Genomic DNA, 15,885 nt, shown 5'->3' with positions numbered 1-15,885 from the left:
TGGGAACTGAGCCATTTGGGAGGAGTCAGCAGCAAGCTGGGATGACTAGATCACAGAGCAAGTCGGTTTATTTTTCAGGAGAGCTGTAGACCTTTGAGTGTCCTGGCTCTAGGATTCTGGCTCTAGGTCATGATGAGCCAGCCTCCTGATTATAGGTCAACTCTTCCTCTGGGCTTTGTACAGTCAAGATTTCCTTCAAGGCAGGCTTGGCTGTGGGTCTCAGCCCGTGCTGATGTCTTCTTTCCTATCGTCTCCTGGTGCAGCGAAGGCTTGAATTATGTGAAGGCAGCATCTCTTTAGGTAGCACATAATGAGCAGCTCCCACAGTGCAATCCCCTTACTCTGACATTGTCCGGCCAGAGAACTTACGTTCTTCTGAAAAGTGAACTGACTGTCTGTCCGGTATGAAGATAAACTCACATTCAAGAGGGAAAAGGCCTGAAAATCCCGTTCCTAGGCAAAGGCAACAATTGGAAGAAAAAGAAATGGCTATGGTTTTTTGTTTGTTTTTCTATTCATCTGGTAACAAAGAACGTTTTTCCAGGGAAGACTGCCCAACACCAGACATAAACTAATTAATAGGAACAAATAGCCTGCAATTGTTTCAAACAACAATAGGGAAGAAAGCGCTCATTGTCACTCAGCCCCGGGCTCTCTGTTTACTCAGCCAGGCATCGGCCTTGTGTTTTGAAGTGAGACAAGTTTGTGTTCTCTGCTTTGCTCCTGCCTGGTCTCCAAGATGCAGGCTTGTTTTCTTGTGCTGGGCCGGCCCCTAGTCCTGATGTCACTAAGGTGAGTCCCAGGATGGTTGGACTGACAGCCAGAGGGAGTTGCCTCAAGTGATTTATAGCTACCCTAGTCTGGAATTGATAAAAAGCATCCATATCCAAGGGAACCTGAGGAGATGTGTTTGTAGACAGGAACCACAGGGTTTGGTAATGTGTTCCTATCCTGTGGATGTTGAGGGTGTGGGGTAGCTGCTGTTTTCTGTTTCTAGAACTCAGCTAAACATTTATTTCATTGTGGTTGATGAGGTTCCAGGGAGTCGAATGGTAAAACTTGGATTTAAGTTTTATTTTTGATGTTCATGGAAAGGTCAGTAGTTATATACCAGAGTATGTCATTCGGTGATATGTCCTGGTGATAGAGTCCCCAGATGGGTGTCTGAGTACGTACAAGGTGCTTGGCTGCCATCCCTGGGGTTCCAATAAGGAAGGGACCTTTGCCTTCGGTGTTGTGGACTCTGTTCCCTTCTGCCTGTCAAGTGTGAGATGACATTTGTGTTCATACTAGTAGCTGGAGAGATTTTGATCCCTTTAAGTGATTTTGTTTGTTTTCCTTAAAGGTGTATGATTGTGTTGATTTTCAGTGTTGGAGCAGATTGTCCCCCCAGTTCTCATCTGAGGTCTGGAACTGTTTAAAAGCCTTTGTGTTTTCAAAGTCTACCTCTTAGAAGCTTTTACTTTGAGTTCAGTGAAAGCCGTTAAGTTGCATTGCAACATTGGATATGTTAGTCTGAGTTCAGAAAATCTCTCTCTCCCCACTTCTCCCTCCCCCGCTCTCTCCCTCCCGTGTGTGTGTGTGTGTGTGTGTGTGTGTGTGTGTGTGTGTGTGTGTGTGGTGTTGTAGAATCCCGTGGTCAGGAGGTTTTCAAACATTCTCAAGAATGAACATAAGCTCCCTCCATAGCAACCTAGAGGCACCAGTTACCAACATTTGGCCCACTCGCTTCACTTGTGGGAAGATGAACCACTTTAAGCCCCCAGCTTTGGTCCATCTATTATCAGTCCACGCATCTCACTATTCATCTGCCAGGTATCATTTGTTTATAGAACCACAATTCCATTATCACACTTAGGGACTGAAAGCAACTGCTGACATTGTACTCAGTTATGTCGTCTTGGAAGCCAGCGGACTGATCCACTCACTCTTCGGTTATTAATCCATCCCACGAACTCACATCGTTTAAAATGACAGTTTCATTTTCCTCTTCACTCGCTGAAGAACATGGAAATGATAACCAGACTGCTTCATCAACAAAGACTACAAAAAATGGGATGCACATTGGAGTGTCCCATGTAAGGAAGTCAAGGCAATAGTTGCACGTAAAATTTGATTGCCAAGGAGTCATGCATGATTTTTATTACCCTAAATCATAAATAATTAATAGTTGTGTGAAATACTATTTTAGTATGAACCATTAATTGCAATGTGATGTTCCCTGTGCCACACAATGAAGGCAGAGTGTGATCTGGCCTTACACACATGGGCCTGAGAGAGAGCGTTCATAGGCTTAGATCCATACAGAGCTTGTGAGTCTAAGCTATTGTGTACCATGGCTAAGTGACCTTTCAGTCCAGGTTCTTCTTGCAGCTTTATTTTCCATTTTTGTAGAATTAAAACAACATGCGCCATTCTTGAGAGTCTAAATGGGAAGGCATCTGCTGAGTGCCTTGTGGCATCTTTAATAGATACGAGGCAGATGTTAGCTCTCACCATGTTCCCCATGGTGGTTGTGAGAGTCCTTTACAGGGAGAAAGTGGTTACTGTGTAACGGTTTGTGTATGTGATGTGCATTTGTCTTATGCCAGAAGACCCATCAGAGGAAAGCAAGTTAGATAAACACTCTATGGAAAAGTCCCATCTATTGCCAGGAGTAAATGCATGTGGAGATAAACATGGAGATTTCTGACTTATTCCATCTTGATCTGTGTTTCGATTAGAAGTTAAATTTCTTCTTATATTGCTATTTAAATTCATTTATGCCCCTTCTGTGTTTATAAACTCAGCAAGTTTGGGAGGGTATCTTATTTTGGAATCTGAGAGTTCATTTTCAATTTTTCTTTTCTAAGATGAAATCACATGGGCGGTGGTGGGGGGGGGAGCCTAGGGTAAACCACAAAAGATACCTATGGAGTTTGTTTATTTATCTTTCTAATATGTCCTTTTAATTGGTTCAGTCTGGAATGGTTCGTGAAGCCGCTTCTTTGTCCTTAAAGGGCCTGTGGCTTTCTCTTTTGCACCCACTCTGGTGTGTGTCAGTTTTATACTTCTAGGGTCTCCTGATACTCAGACTTTTGTTACAGAGTCAGCATATATGTCAAAGTGTCATGGTGTCCTGTGTTTACCATAACCATAGGGTCCAGGGGTTGTCGTCTTTGAGCTCTGAACCTTGCTGTAATGAGACTGTCGTTAAAGAAATCAGCCTGAATTTGCTGGGCGATGACCCTGCCACACTATAGGTGCAGAGTGTCACTTCAACACTGCCCTGAGGTAAATCGCACTTGTAGTCAGGCTGTCAAGAAGGGAAAGGTGTGTTTCTTCTACGTGCTCCTTAGCATGAGCTGGGGCTGTGGTGCAGATTCGTCTCTGAAGCTGCCATAGAGCAACTTTCAAAGATGCATTCAGCCTGTAGCAGAGCTACGAAGTCTGGCAGCTACAAGGACAGGGTGCATGGTTGTGGATGAACAAGAGCTGCGTGACTCCACGGTCAGAATGTCCAGAGGGTAACCTCCACACACTAACGTTAGAAGAGTCTGCATCAGCCAGCAAAGGGAGGCTTTGAAGTCTAAGTTCAGGCCCAGATTGGAGATTGTTCACTGGATTCATGCATGAGCCCCAACTCTGAGCACATTGCTCCAGAACTTTGCTTAGCAGTACCTTAACTGTGGTTGGTAAGGCAATAAAGTCACCCGGCAAAAGTAATAGAGGAGTGGACCCAGGAGAACTGCAGCTCCGTCGCTTAGTGGCACAGGTCATAGTTCAGGGCTAAATTGGAGGGATAAGCTGGGTTGTGTAGCGATGACGTGGTCAGGTGTCTCACCTCTGTGAGACATGTCCATATGGAGGGACTCACCTGCTCTATCACACTTTCATGAGTAGCTTGGAGCCCTAAGGTGCCACTGAGGCTGCATGTGGGAGTTCACCTCCCTGGCAGTGGAGAAGAAAGTAAAGCAGATAATGAGAGGGCGTGCCACTGATGTGAGGATTACAGTCAGCAGACACATTGGACAGAAATTGAAAACAATTATTTTGTAAGACAGAATTTCACACCACAGTCCAACATAGCCTTGAACTTGTGGTCATTTACCTATCCCCTTCCCCGCTTTTTTTTTTTTTTTTTTCCCTTTTGAGACAGGGTTTCTTTATGTAACAGCTCTGGCTATTCTCGAACTCACTTTGTAGACCAGGCTGGCCCCGAACTCACAGAGATCCACCTGCTACTGCCTCCCAAGTGCTGGGATGAAAGGCGTGAGCTATCACCTCCTAGCTTTACCCCAACCTCTTGTGTGCTGGGATAACAGATATAAGCCACAATACCTGGCTTAATCGGAATTTTTTTTTTTTAAATTACATTTTGGCCTCAGTGGTGACACACACCTTTAATCTTAGCACTCCGGAGGCAGAGGCAGGCAGATCTCTGTGAGTTCAAGGCCAGCTCAGCATGTCTACATTATGGAGTTTTAGGCCAGGCAGGGCTACACAATAAGACCTTGTCTCAAAAACAACTAAAAATTATGTCACTATATTTATTCATTTCATGTTCCCCGTGTGTGTGTGTGTGTGTGTGTGTGTGTGTGTGTGTGTGTGTGTGCATGTGCCATGGCACATATGTGGAAGTCAGAGGACAACTTGATAGAGTCTGTCATCTCCATCTACTAGGTGGTCCTAGGGAATTGAACTCACGTAGTGAGGCTTGGCTGCAGAGGCCACTGTCCGCTGAGCCGTCTCACCAGCCCCAGAATTCTTATAAGTACTTTTTGTTCACGTTTCCTCTTAAAATTATTTAAATTTTCTCTTGATATGTGAAAGAGGAGAAGCTGCTTTTTATTGGATATTTTATTACAATTCTTGGTCCACTCATAGCAAAAGCAGTTTCACAGAGCAGTTTTTACTCTAAGGGAACAGTAAGAGAAAGTAGTAGATGATGGTAAAAACTAGAAGGAATAAGTGTTTGCGGCTTCTGTATAAAACGGAAACAGAACAGGCTGTAAGTAGAATATGCTGCAGAAAACTTAATGCTTGCTGAATATGTAGTTTGGGCCCATCCGTTCAGTTACAACTGCATTTCAGACATTGCCTGTGGCCCATGGAGGCTCATTCCCTGTGGGTTTTGGTTTACATGTCAGAAGAACAGATGTCATAGAAATGAGTAACTGATACTCAGTCTTAAAGGAAGGTGGGTTTAGGTTGAGCGTGGTAGCACATGCCTTTAATCCCAGGACTCAGGAGGCAGAGGCAGGTGAATGTCTCTGTGAGAGTGGGGCGGGGACAGTCTGGTCTGCATAAGGAGCTGCAGGCTAGCCAGAATTGCATAGTGAGTCCCCATACCCCTGTCAAAAAGGTGACATTTTCCTCTCCAGTTTTCAGATGAAGAAATTATACTCTCTCCTCCTCATGAGTGCATGTGCTGGGGAAGGCCAGAGGTTGATCCTAGTTGTCTTCAATTGCATCCACCTTGTCTTTTGAGACAGGGTCTCTTACTGAATTTGGAGGCCCCCAATTCAGCTAGAGTAGCTGATTAGCAGGCTCCAGGGGTCTTCCTGTCTGCCTCCCCAGCACTGGAGTTACAGGGGCACCCCGCATGGTATTTATACATGGTTGCTGGGGGTCTCAACTGAGGTCCTCATGTGTCTATGACAATCACTTTACAGCCTTAGCCATGATGCCCCATCCCCACCTCTTTCTTTTAATGGCTTAGATTGAATTATTTTTTTAGATGAACTATGTTCATCTAAATACAGTGGTGAAATGTACAGGAATGTATCCATTACTTTGCTTCATAAAATGTTAACATTTTGATGCAATTTCTCAATCTTTTGTGTTTTAATAAATAAAGAAAATGAATATTTACCAGGAAGGTAATTGAAGTCCTTTGTACTCCTTTCCCAATGCTGTTAATTTTTTCATCCAGATCAGAAATTGATGATTATTATTCTCTCTGTATGTATCTGAGGGCATATGTTTCTGTGAGAGAAATATGAATAATTATAATCAATTTCTATAATTTTTAAATGTAAGGATGATGTTCCACATGTTTACCTGTGCAGCTTGCTTTCATGGTTAGTGTCTGTGAACTGGCTTTATTTAATTTCTTTTTAGTATAGCCTCTTGGCTGTATTGTAATTTATTCCTTCTCTGGTGGTTCAGTATTTCTGCTGCTTCTTTATTTAAAATTATATATAATGAATCTCCTTAGGCACATTTGTGACTTTCTCTCCTTAGAGTCCAGCGTCTGATTATGTGAATTTGAGTCATTTTCTCGAAACCATTTTTCAAAGCTGTTGTACTGAGTTTCCATTCTCTAGCATAGTATGACTGTCCTCACTGGCTGTGACATTTTCAGACAAGTTAATTTTGCTGTGATGGAAAAACCTGGACCTTTCTGCAGATGCTGCTCAGCCTTATCTGGCTCCTTGTGAGGAGAATTTTCACGTGGCTATTGACTGTTATGGTCTTCTCCTGGGAACTGTCTGGCATGTCTTTGCCCATGTTTTTTTTCTGTTGAATCATTTAGGTTTTCTTGGTAAGAAATCTTTACTCTTCACTGTAAAGAGAATCTTATACATATAAATGGCCAAATTTCATACAAGCGTCCCCTCCCATACATTATGGTTTTTTTTACAGTACTGAATTCTTAAATTTTGTGATTAACAAATTTGGTCAATGTTTTGGTTTCATTTGGAAAAATCTTCCCACTATTTATAGGTTATAAATACATTTTTTATTTTCTTCCAAAATTTTCAGAGATTACTACATATAACTTATAAAATATAATTTATAATAAATACAACACAATAATATATAATATAGTAAAAATATGTATTATGTAATATATATGTAGTATAACACACACACACACACACACACACACACACATATATCACATCATATTGCCCAAATGGGGTTTTGTGTGTGATAGTGGTTTATACAGCCTGAAGTGAGTTTCTGTGTATGACATAGGTTAATATTTTTAAATGAATGAAGAGTTGATGGGTGTAGTTGGTTGTTTTTACTCTTTAACTCTTTTGTGGGACCTACCACCCAACTCTCAAATAAATACACGTGGAGTCTTATTATTATTTGTAAATGCTTGGCCTTAGCTTGGCTTGTTTCTTGTCAACTTTACTTAGCTTAAATTAGCCTGTCTCTCTTTTGCCTCTGGGCTTTTATCTTTCTCTATTTCTGTATACCTTTCTTTACTTCTTACTCTGTGGCTTACTGTGTAGTTGGGTAGCTGTCCCCTGGAGTCCTCCTTTTCTCATTCTTTGATCTTTCCCCGCCCCCAGATTTCTTCTTCTATTTATTCTCTCTACCTGCTAGCCCTGCCTATTCTTTCCCCTGCCTTGCTATTGGCCTTTCAGCTCTTTATTAGACCAATCAGGTGTTTTAGACAGGCAAAGTAACACAACTTTACAGAGTTAAACAAATGCAACATAAAAGAATGCAACACATCTTTGCAACATGAAATAAATGTTCCACAGCATAAACAAATGTAACACATCTTAAAATAATATTCCACAACAGATGGGTAAAGCCTTGCTACCCTATCAAGCTGCCATATGTGTGTTTCAGTCTCTCTGGCCAGTTCTAGTGGTTTTTCATGCATGTCTGTGCTAACCTTGAACTTGCATTTTCCGCCTTGGCCTCCTGCATACTGGGATTACTGGTTCATGCGACCATTCCTAGTTGGGCAAGTCTTATTCCTCTGATTGTTTTTCCCAGTGTGAAGCCACCCTTCTTGTTACCTGCACTGTGTGTGAATTGATAGTTTCTTTTGATCCATTATTTTACTAATATGGAGATTGTTAAGACTTCTAGCACTATTAGTGGCCTTTAGTTCAAACTCACTGCCTCACACAAAGCCATGTCTGCTTTTTGGTTCCATTTAAAACCTTGTCCTCACTGGCCATGATAATCTGCTACGGGTGTAGCCCATTCACCTTGGTGTACAGTTCTTAATTGGCTTGCTCAGAGAAGCATCTAAAAGACTTGTTATATTTAAGCCTGCATGTCTTCTGTATTTTTAGTGGCTTTTATCATTCCTCCTCTTAGGGACAACTCAGACTTCTCTGGAAATCTGCCAATGTGATGATGTTCCTCTTTCTTCAGCCTGGTAGAGAAGAGCCTTCATGAGAAGGCTCTCATGATGTATTCTCACTGACTCACAGTTTGCTGCTGTCCACGGGTTCTTTACACACATGTAAACATCACTCGATGTACTATTTTAGGTGAATTTCTAAAGCATTTTATTATTGCACATTCTTCAGCATCCTAGGGAACTAGAGTTAAGCCATCTTGTAGTTCGTGTCAGTATTGTTTTGTAATCTGGAATTCTAATAGGAAATCATGCCATTTTTCTTCTTTTTAATTTGAGGCTCAAAGAAGGATGGGGATTATTTTCCTGGTAGTAAACTTAATCACATGGAATCACTTAATTCCATGCTGCCTCTTTTTCTACTCTTATTGAGAGACAAGTGTAGGCAATTCGCTTATTTTAGATTTAATAACTAGAAATGAAAAGGTCATAGATGTCTTTTATGCTTCCATTTCAAAATGAGAGAACCTGGGACTCAGAGCCATCACCTACCATATTGAACACGTTAACTGGTGGACATAAGAATCAGGAAGAGACCTGCTCCAAGAAGCACATATCCTCACACATTCCACCGCGTTAATAGAAATGGGACCATATGATCCCGAGGAGATGGAGACAGGTGACTCCTCGGAGCTCATGGGCTAGCCAGCCTAGTCTATTCAGCCAAATCCAGGCCAATGAGAGATCCTGTCTCAATAGCCAAGGTGGCTGAAAAACAATAACCAAGGTTGATCTCTGGCTTCTACATGTGCATACACACTGTGCATGTGCACTGACACACAGATCTATTTGCACATAAAATGCATACATAGAAGTAGAAAGCAAGTTGACTTTGTTTATATCATATTGCTGGTTCTTTACCCAGCATAGATTCAGATACCCTTAAAGCATGCTAGTGGAGTACGTATTTACATTCTTATCAGATTCCCTGCTAAAGCACACAGGTCTAATTAGTGTTTTGAGAGCTTTATGCCAGGTGTTTGTTTTTCCTCTTGGCTAATGAGTGAGTAATTGCCTTGTGGGAGATTAAAAGGCATGTCAGATGGACAGGAAGTGGCTTCAGCAGGCACTCAGGTGTATCATTTTGGTTCCCTTTGAAAGCCTAATGTTGAGCTGCATCCATGGCTAACATTCCATAAATGCCTGGGAAGTGGGCGATGAGTGAGTGAAGGACAGAGAGACCTCAGACAGCTCCATAACAGCACCCCTAGAGTTCAGCCTTGGCATGTTCTTGTGACTTTGAAGATCACAGATAGGGTGAGGAAATTAAGATGAGCATCTGCTTCACAGAGTAGCCACTGAGGTCCCACCGCCACCCCATGCTTAGCTTCTGGGATGCAGTGAGCAGTGCTGGAGGAAAGGGAGGGCGTGAATGCAGACTTTCTGCCGTGGAGGGACATTTCATTTAAAGATAATTTTATCTGATCTGCATATTTATTCCCTCTCCAGGGCAACATTTGGCAGCTTCTTACTCCACAAGGATTTCTAGTTGTAATGACTTAGACTGTAGAGTGATAGCTTTCATTTAAAAGTATTTACTGAATTTTGTCTGAGTACATATTCGTATTGTCCCTATGATTCTAACAGTAAGTATTGGTTTCTTTTCTCAAAGTAAAAAGGAAACTGCTTATGATCTTCTGTAGATACATTGGGGAATCTCAGTCTTTGCCTTTTGCCCTTCCCTTCAGTACAGCTGGAGACCAAATGCTCATGTTTTCTTCAGTGTGGAAAGTGACCTTACTTCAGTAATCACCCAAATTACGGTTTGCCTCCGCACATTCGGGTAATTTTTGCAGACTGTCACAATTTAAATAGTATGTTTAATACATTTTGATTTCTTGCTCCTCCTTCTCTTCTTCTCTCCCTTATATGATTCTTACCTGAACAATAAGAGACCACACACAGACATTTACATTCTACTCCCCCAACTCAAGTACTTTTTGGTACAATGATAGATTTATGTCAATATTATTAAATTATATCTCATGTAATTGGTTTCAAGAGTTATTTTTATGTTTAGGTTTTTGACTATTTGAAAACAATCGTATGTCTTAGGAGTTTTATGCACCAGTGGTTTTGACTGTGTATGTGTTGGTGCGCGCACGTGCACAGGCGTTTGTGTTTATTAGTTATTTTCTTGTCATTGTGGCAGAGTTCCTGACAGAAACAACTGAAGGGAGGACTGGTTCACAGTTCAGAGGTCACAGTTCATCATGACTGAAAGGCATGTTGGCAGGGTCATGAAGTAGGCCAGTCATAGAGAAGCAAAGAGCTCTGACTTAAAGCTGACCAGGCCTTTAACTCCCTGGCTCCACTCCTACGGCCCTGTGTGAGCCAGCTAGGCCTCATATCCAGAAGAGTCTATGACCTTTCAAAAGAGCATCTCCTGCTGAAGACCAAGTGTCCAAACCCCTGAGCCAGTGAGGGGGTTTCCTGTGAGGTCATCTGCGCTGTGGAGTTCAAGTATCCTAAAGGTTTTCTCTTATACAGCAACATTTTTCATGCCTTGGGTTTTGTCCTAAAGCACTGATTCTCAACCTTCCTAATGTTGTGACCCTTTAATACAGTTCCTCATGTTGTAGCGACCCCCCAACCATAAAATTATTTTTGTTGTTGCTTTATATGTTGTAATTTTGCTACTGTTATGAATTGTAATGTAAACATCTGTTAGGCAGGAAATTGTAATATAAAAGTCTGATATGCAGGATATCTGATATACAACCTCCCATGAAAGGGTTATTTGACCCCCCAAAGGGGTCATGACCCACAGGTTGAGAACATCTCTCTAAAGGTTCTCACATTAGAAACACTGGGGTTATTCTGTTCTTTCTACCTTAGACATTTGGTGAGCTTGCTTTTTCCTTAGTTTTCCTTTATGCTTCTAGAACCTTTCTTTACCCTTGAGATTCCCAAATGTCATTAAGCTTTACGAAAACTGAATATCTTTTAACATTGCTTTGTAATTTATGTAAACATAAATCAGTACTGACTGTGTCTTCGCATTCAGTGGCTTTTCCTTGTTTGGGGCTCTGCCTCTCCAGCTGCACTCCAGTCCTCAGATCTTTGGAATGACTAGGTGTTTGTTTTAATCCTCCATTTCCTTCTTGTTGTTGCTGACCCTCTCTTGCTGAGTGGCTAGCTTACATCTTTTATTTTATTTGGCATTTCTATTCTCTAGGAATTTATATATATTGTATATATATATATATATAAACAATATATATATTGTTTGTTTTGTTTTTTGTTTTTGATTTTTTTTTTGAGACAGGGTTTTTCTGTGAAGCCCTGGTTGGCCTGGAACTCATAGAGATCTGCCTGTCTCCCCCCCCACCCCCCCACCCCCGCTGGGATTAAAGTCATATACCACCACTGCTCTCTCTACTTCGTTTTTTGTATTTAGAAATTATTTTTCATTGTGTTCTGTTTGATAGGTACAATCATGGCTTCCAAAGACAACCATTACTCAACCCACAGGACCTCTGAATGACTGACCTTAGTGGTCAGAGGGAATGTTTTAGAAATGATTTTGTTAAGAGATTTGAAATGAAGAGATAATCATAGATTCAGGCTTCTTAAAAATGTTCTGCTCACAACCCCTTTGTACACTTGAGAAATGTTCACAAGTATCTGGACATGTCTGTGAGGGAGTTTCTAGATTGAGTTAATTAAGGTGAGAAGACCTACCCTAACTGTGTGTGTGTGTGTTGGGACATTCTGTAGACTGGAGCCCTGGAGCGACTATGAAGGAAAAAGCCAGCTGAGTAGAGCGTGCTTCACTCCCTGCATCCTGAGTGTGTTTCAGTCACTGTTCCACACTCTGCTGGCAGGATTTCCCTGATAGACTGGACCATACTTTCACACCATGAGCCAAAAAGAAACCCTCCCATCCTTAACTGACTTTGGCCAGATATTTCGTTACAGCAGTAAGAGAAATAATTAACATGGTAGTTGTTGCTTATATAATCAGAAAGTTCTGAATTTAGGTCACCTTTAGGTCTTTGAGAAAAGACTGTGTTCCTGTATTCACAAAAAAGGAAGTAAATCAATTACTATGGAGCCTGAGCTGGATGAAAGAGAAACTGGAAAATAGAGAAGGTAATCCATTGGAAAAAAATAGAAGGATCAAGAAAATGGATGCCTTCAAAAGACAGAGGTACTAGGCATCACATGAGAAAAATTGAAAAATGAGAAATTATGACGAGTAATTAGAATGTCTCAAGTATTTCCAAAAGCAGGCAGTCCTGGCTGGTTGAAAAAGTCTTGTACGTGTGATCATGGGTGTGGGCAACTGGGCTGTAATGGAATAGGTCACTGGAGATGAAATCAAGGAAATTGTGACAGGGTCCTGTGCTGTTGTTCCCTTTGGAGGAGGGGGCCAAGTAGGTGCAGAGTCAATAACACAGACTCTGGGAGAATGTCAAAACAACAAGCTTAGTTTATTCAGGAAGAGGCAAGCCTTATATGCCCTCCACCTCACCCTGGGGGGAAATCTGATGAATATGCATCTGCTGGTATGACATGGATGCCTCTCATTGATCCAGATCATCTCCAAATCATGTCTCAGCTGCTGTTGCTAAGGCCCTTAAGCAGACCCAGGTTGGCTCTCAGAAAATATCTTTTTTACTGCTTTGGGTCAGCTGGCCCTCAAGCCTGTTAGGGATGAGTCATTCCACAGGAAATGACAGGCAGGAAAAGTCAATGAATTACCTAGAATAAGGGCAAGATTTGGGGTGGAATGGAACGCCATAGGCCAACTTCTCTGATTTGTAGTGAGGGAGACACTGTGGACTGTATAGAAGATGCCAAGAGATGTAAGACAAGGTCATGGAGTGTGATCTCTTTGATGAAGAGAGGGACCAACAGATAATCATACAGTACATGCACTGACAGCAATGTGACTTGAAATTTTGGGATGGGAAAACACTGTGGATGTTTTCGTCATAAGTCAAAAAACTAATCGCTCAGGCATTTCATACTGTTGTTTAAAAATTATTTAGTGTTTTACAAACATTCATGTACAACCTATGGGTATTTAGTAGACCAATTAATCAAAAATATTGATTAAGGTGGGCTTGGATGTGCAGGCCTGCAATTGCAGTTGAAAGTCCTAAGTCTAATTCCTAATACATACACACATACACACACACACACACACACATTCACACACTCACACACAAACTGTCATATTTTCTTAGTGATTTAAGAATCACATCATGAGAAGAGGAAGAAGAATATGAAATGTCTTCAGGGAATAGTTTCTAATTATAGAACTTTCCAATGAACTGAAGGTCTCAGGAAGAGATTTTTCCCCCTTTTTCTACTTGATATGTATCCCCCCCATTTTAGTCTTCATTATCTTTTATTTTCTAACTTTTCTCTACTATTTATTGATTACCTGTATTCTATTTCGACCACCTCAAACCTTTCTGGACTAGAGTGTGAGTATAAATAGTATGCAAATATATTCCAACTGTCTTTGATTAAAAGAAAAAAAAGATTAAATAAACACATTATAAAGCAGCATCACTCTACACTGGAAGGCATATAACGTCCTCTGAACTAATTATATTTTATTTCTTGTGGAACAGTGTCAGGTATCAACTGCTTACATTAAGCCTTCCAAGGGGGAAGTAAGTTCTCAAAAGTCACAGATTGGTAGATGGATGCTATTCTGGGGATGAAGAGTCCTGGGGGTGGGTTGTGCTAACCACAGGAATGTTGAACAGTACATGCTGGCTTTGACTAATGAGTCTTTGATGCATAGTATGACCTTTGAAATGTCGGGCCTAATGGTCCTTCTGGGAGCTTGTGTTACATAATATCTGTCACAGGTCAAAAACACTGTGTGAGGCGAGAAATGCAGACTAATTGGCCAATGATACCATATCCAGAAATTACCTCTGCTTACTAAATAACAAGGCAGAGTAGACTTCCATAGGGTAAATACTTCAATTGCAAAGTTCTGTAAGATTTTTGGCTGTATTGGGCTTTTTAAGGAAGATTTTTTTGGTATGTGTGCCATGTGGTTTTTCTTGTAAACTTCAATGACACACAACCACCAAGCAGAGACCTTGTCATTTATTTGTCTCACCATCTTTATTTTTATTTTTATTTTTTTGTTTTTCGAGACAGGGTTTCTCTGTGTAGCTTTGCGCCTTTCCTAGGACTCACTTGGTAGCCCAGGCTGGCCTCGAACTCACAGAGATCCGCCTGGCTCTGCCTCCCGAGTGCTGGGACTAAAGGCGTGTGCCACCACCGCCCGGCTTGTCTCACCATCTTTAATCTTGAGTACTAAGTGACCAGTATAGCTGTTGATATTATTCTGCATCAGATTTTCAGATTCTTTGCTTTTATTTTAGTTTTTCATTTGCAAATGTTATCTGAGTCTTGTGTTGTCTGTCTATCTTTAAATTTGGATCCGGGGTTTCTTTTATTCATTCATTCATCTTCTTTTTCAGTTCACAGCCATGAATGAACCACAGTGCTTCTACAATGAGTCTATTGCCTTCTTTTATAACCGGAGTGGGAAATATCTTGCCACAGAATGGAACACGGTGAGCAAGCTGGTGATGGGACTGGGGATCACAGTCTGCGTGTTCATCATGCTGGCCAACCTACTGGTCATGGTGGCAATCTACGTCAACCGCCGCTTCCATTTTCCTATTTATTACTTGATGGCCAACCTGGCTGCTGCAGACTTCTTTGCTGGATTGGCCTACTTCTACCTGATGTTCAACACAGGACCCAACACTCGGAGACTGACTGTTAGCACATGGCTCCTCCGGCAGGGCCTCATTGACACCAGCCTGACGGCCTCTGTGGCCAACCTGCTGGCTATTGCCATTGAGAGGCACATCACGGTTTTCCGCATGCAGCTCCATACACGAATGAGCAACAGGCGTGTGGTGGTGGTGATCGTGGTCATCTGGACCATGGCCATTGTGATGGGTGCCATACCCAGTGTGGGCTGGAACTGTATCTGTGATATTGATCATTGTTCCAACATGGCACCCCTCTATAGTGACTCCTACTTAGTCTTCTGGGCCATTTTCAACCTGGTGACCTTTGTGGTCATGGTGGTTCTCTATGCTCACATCTTTGGCTATGTTCGCCAGAGGACTATGAGAATGTCCCGGCATAGTTCTGGACCCAGGAGGAATCGGGACACCATGATGAGCCTTCTGAAGACTGTGGTCATTGTACTTGGTGAGTTCTGTCTTGACTGTTGTCTTCTTTATAGATTCCCAGTTGTCATGTAGCCACACTAATTTATGATAGTGGTAAACCAGAGTGTGAATATTTACCAGGTATATATGCAGCATTATGAAAGAACAGGGAAATTTCATTTTGAATGTCTATGGCAATGCCAGCTTACCATTCTTTCTATAGTTATAGAACCAGCTAAATACTGGTCTCAGTGCTGTCCTGTAAATGATGAAATGAAAGATTCCATAGAAGATTTTTTTCCTAGAATTGAGAATTCCATAACATTCAAAGCCCCAAACCACCAAGATCAAAGCAAACATAAGCCTCAGAATGACTGGTTTCTTTGAGCTTTAAAAAGATTTTATTAGAGTCCACATCGTAAGACTCTTGCCCTGAGGTCTTTGTTTTACAGATATTCAAATGGATGGTGCTTTATCTGATATGAACATCCTTTATGCTTTCCTACATAGTTATTTATTAGTCCATATTTATATGCTGTAATTATGTTTTTTATTTTTGAGAATTTGATTCATGTATACAATGAAATATAATCAATCATACATACCTCTCCCTCCAGTTCT

General features: G+C 41.4%; 1 protein-coding gene and 1 long non-coding RNA gene across 3 annotated transcripts in view; one reads left to right on the top strand and one right to left on the bottom strand.

The window, feature by feature from the left end:
- The window catches only part of Lpar1 (lysophosphatidic acid receptor 1), a 124,081-nt gene that overhangs the window by 54,386 nt on the left and 53,810 nt on the right, over window positions 1-15,885 (top strand). For both annotated transcript variants that reach the window (XM_059254398.1, XM_059254399.1), the window contains one exon: window positions 14,557-15,304. In XM_059254398.1, the coding sequence (XP_059110381.1) occupies window positions 14,557-15,304 (748 nt within the window). The remainder of the gene's footprint in view (window positions 1-14,556; window positions 15,305-15,885) is intronic.
- Window positions 51-5,954, bottom strand: LOC131903679 (uncharacterized). Its single transcript, XR_009377564.1, has 2 exons — window positions 5,855-5,954; window positions 51-453 (listed from the first exon to the last, which is right to left on the bottom strand). It is a non-coding gene; the product is annotated as an uncharacterized LOC131903679 (long non-coding RNA).

Source organism: Peromyscus eremicus, chromosome 2 (assembly GCF_949786415.1).
Source record: "Peromyscus eremicus chromosome 2, PerEre_H2_v1, whole genome shotgun sequence".
In the NCBI taxonomy this organism is placed as follows: domain Eukaryota; kingdom Metazoa; phylum Chordata; class Mammalia; order Rodentia; family Cricetidae; genus Peromyscus; species Peromyscus eremicus.
This window is presented reverse-complemented; position numbering and strand designations above follow the sequence as displayed.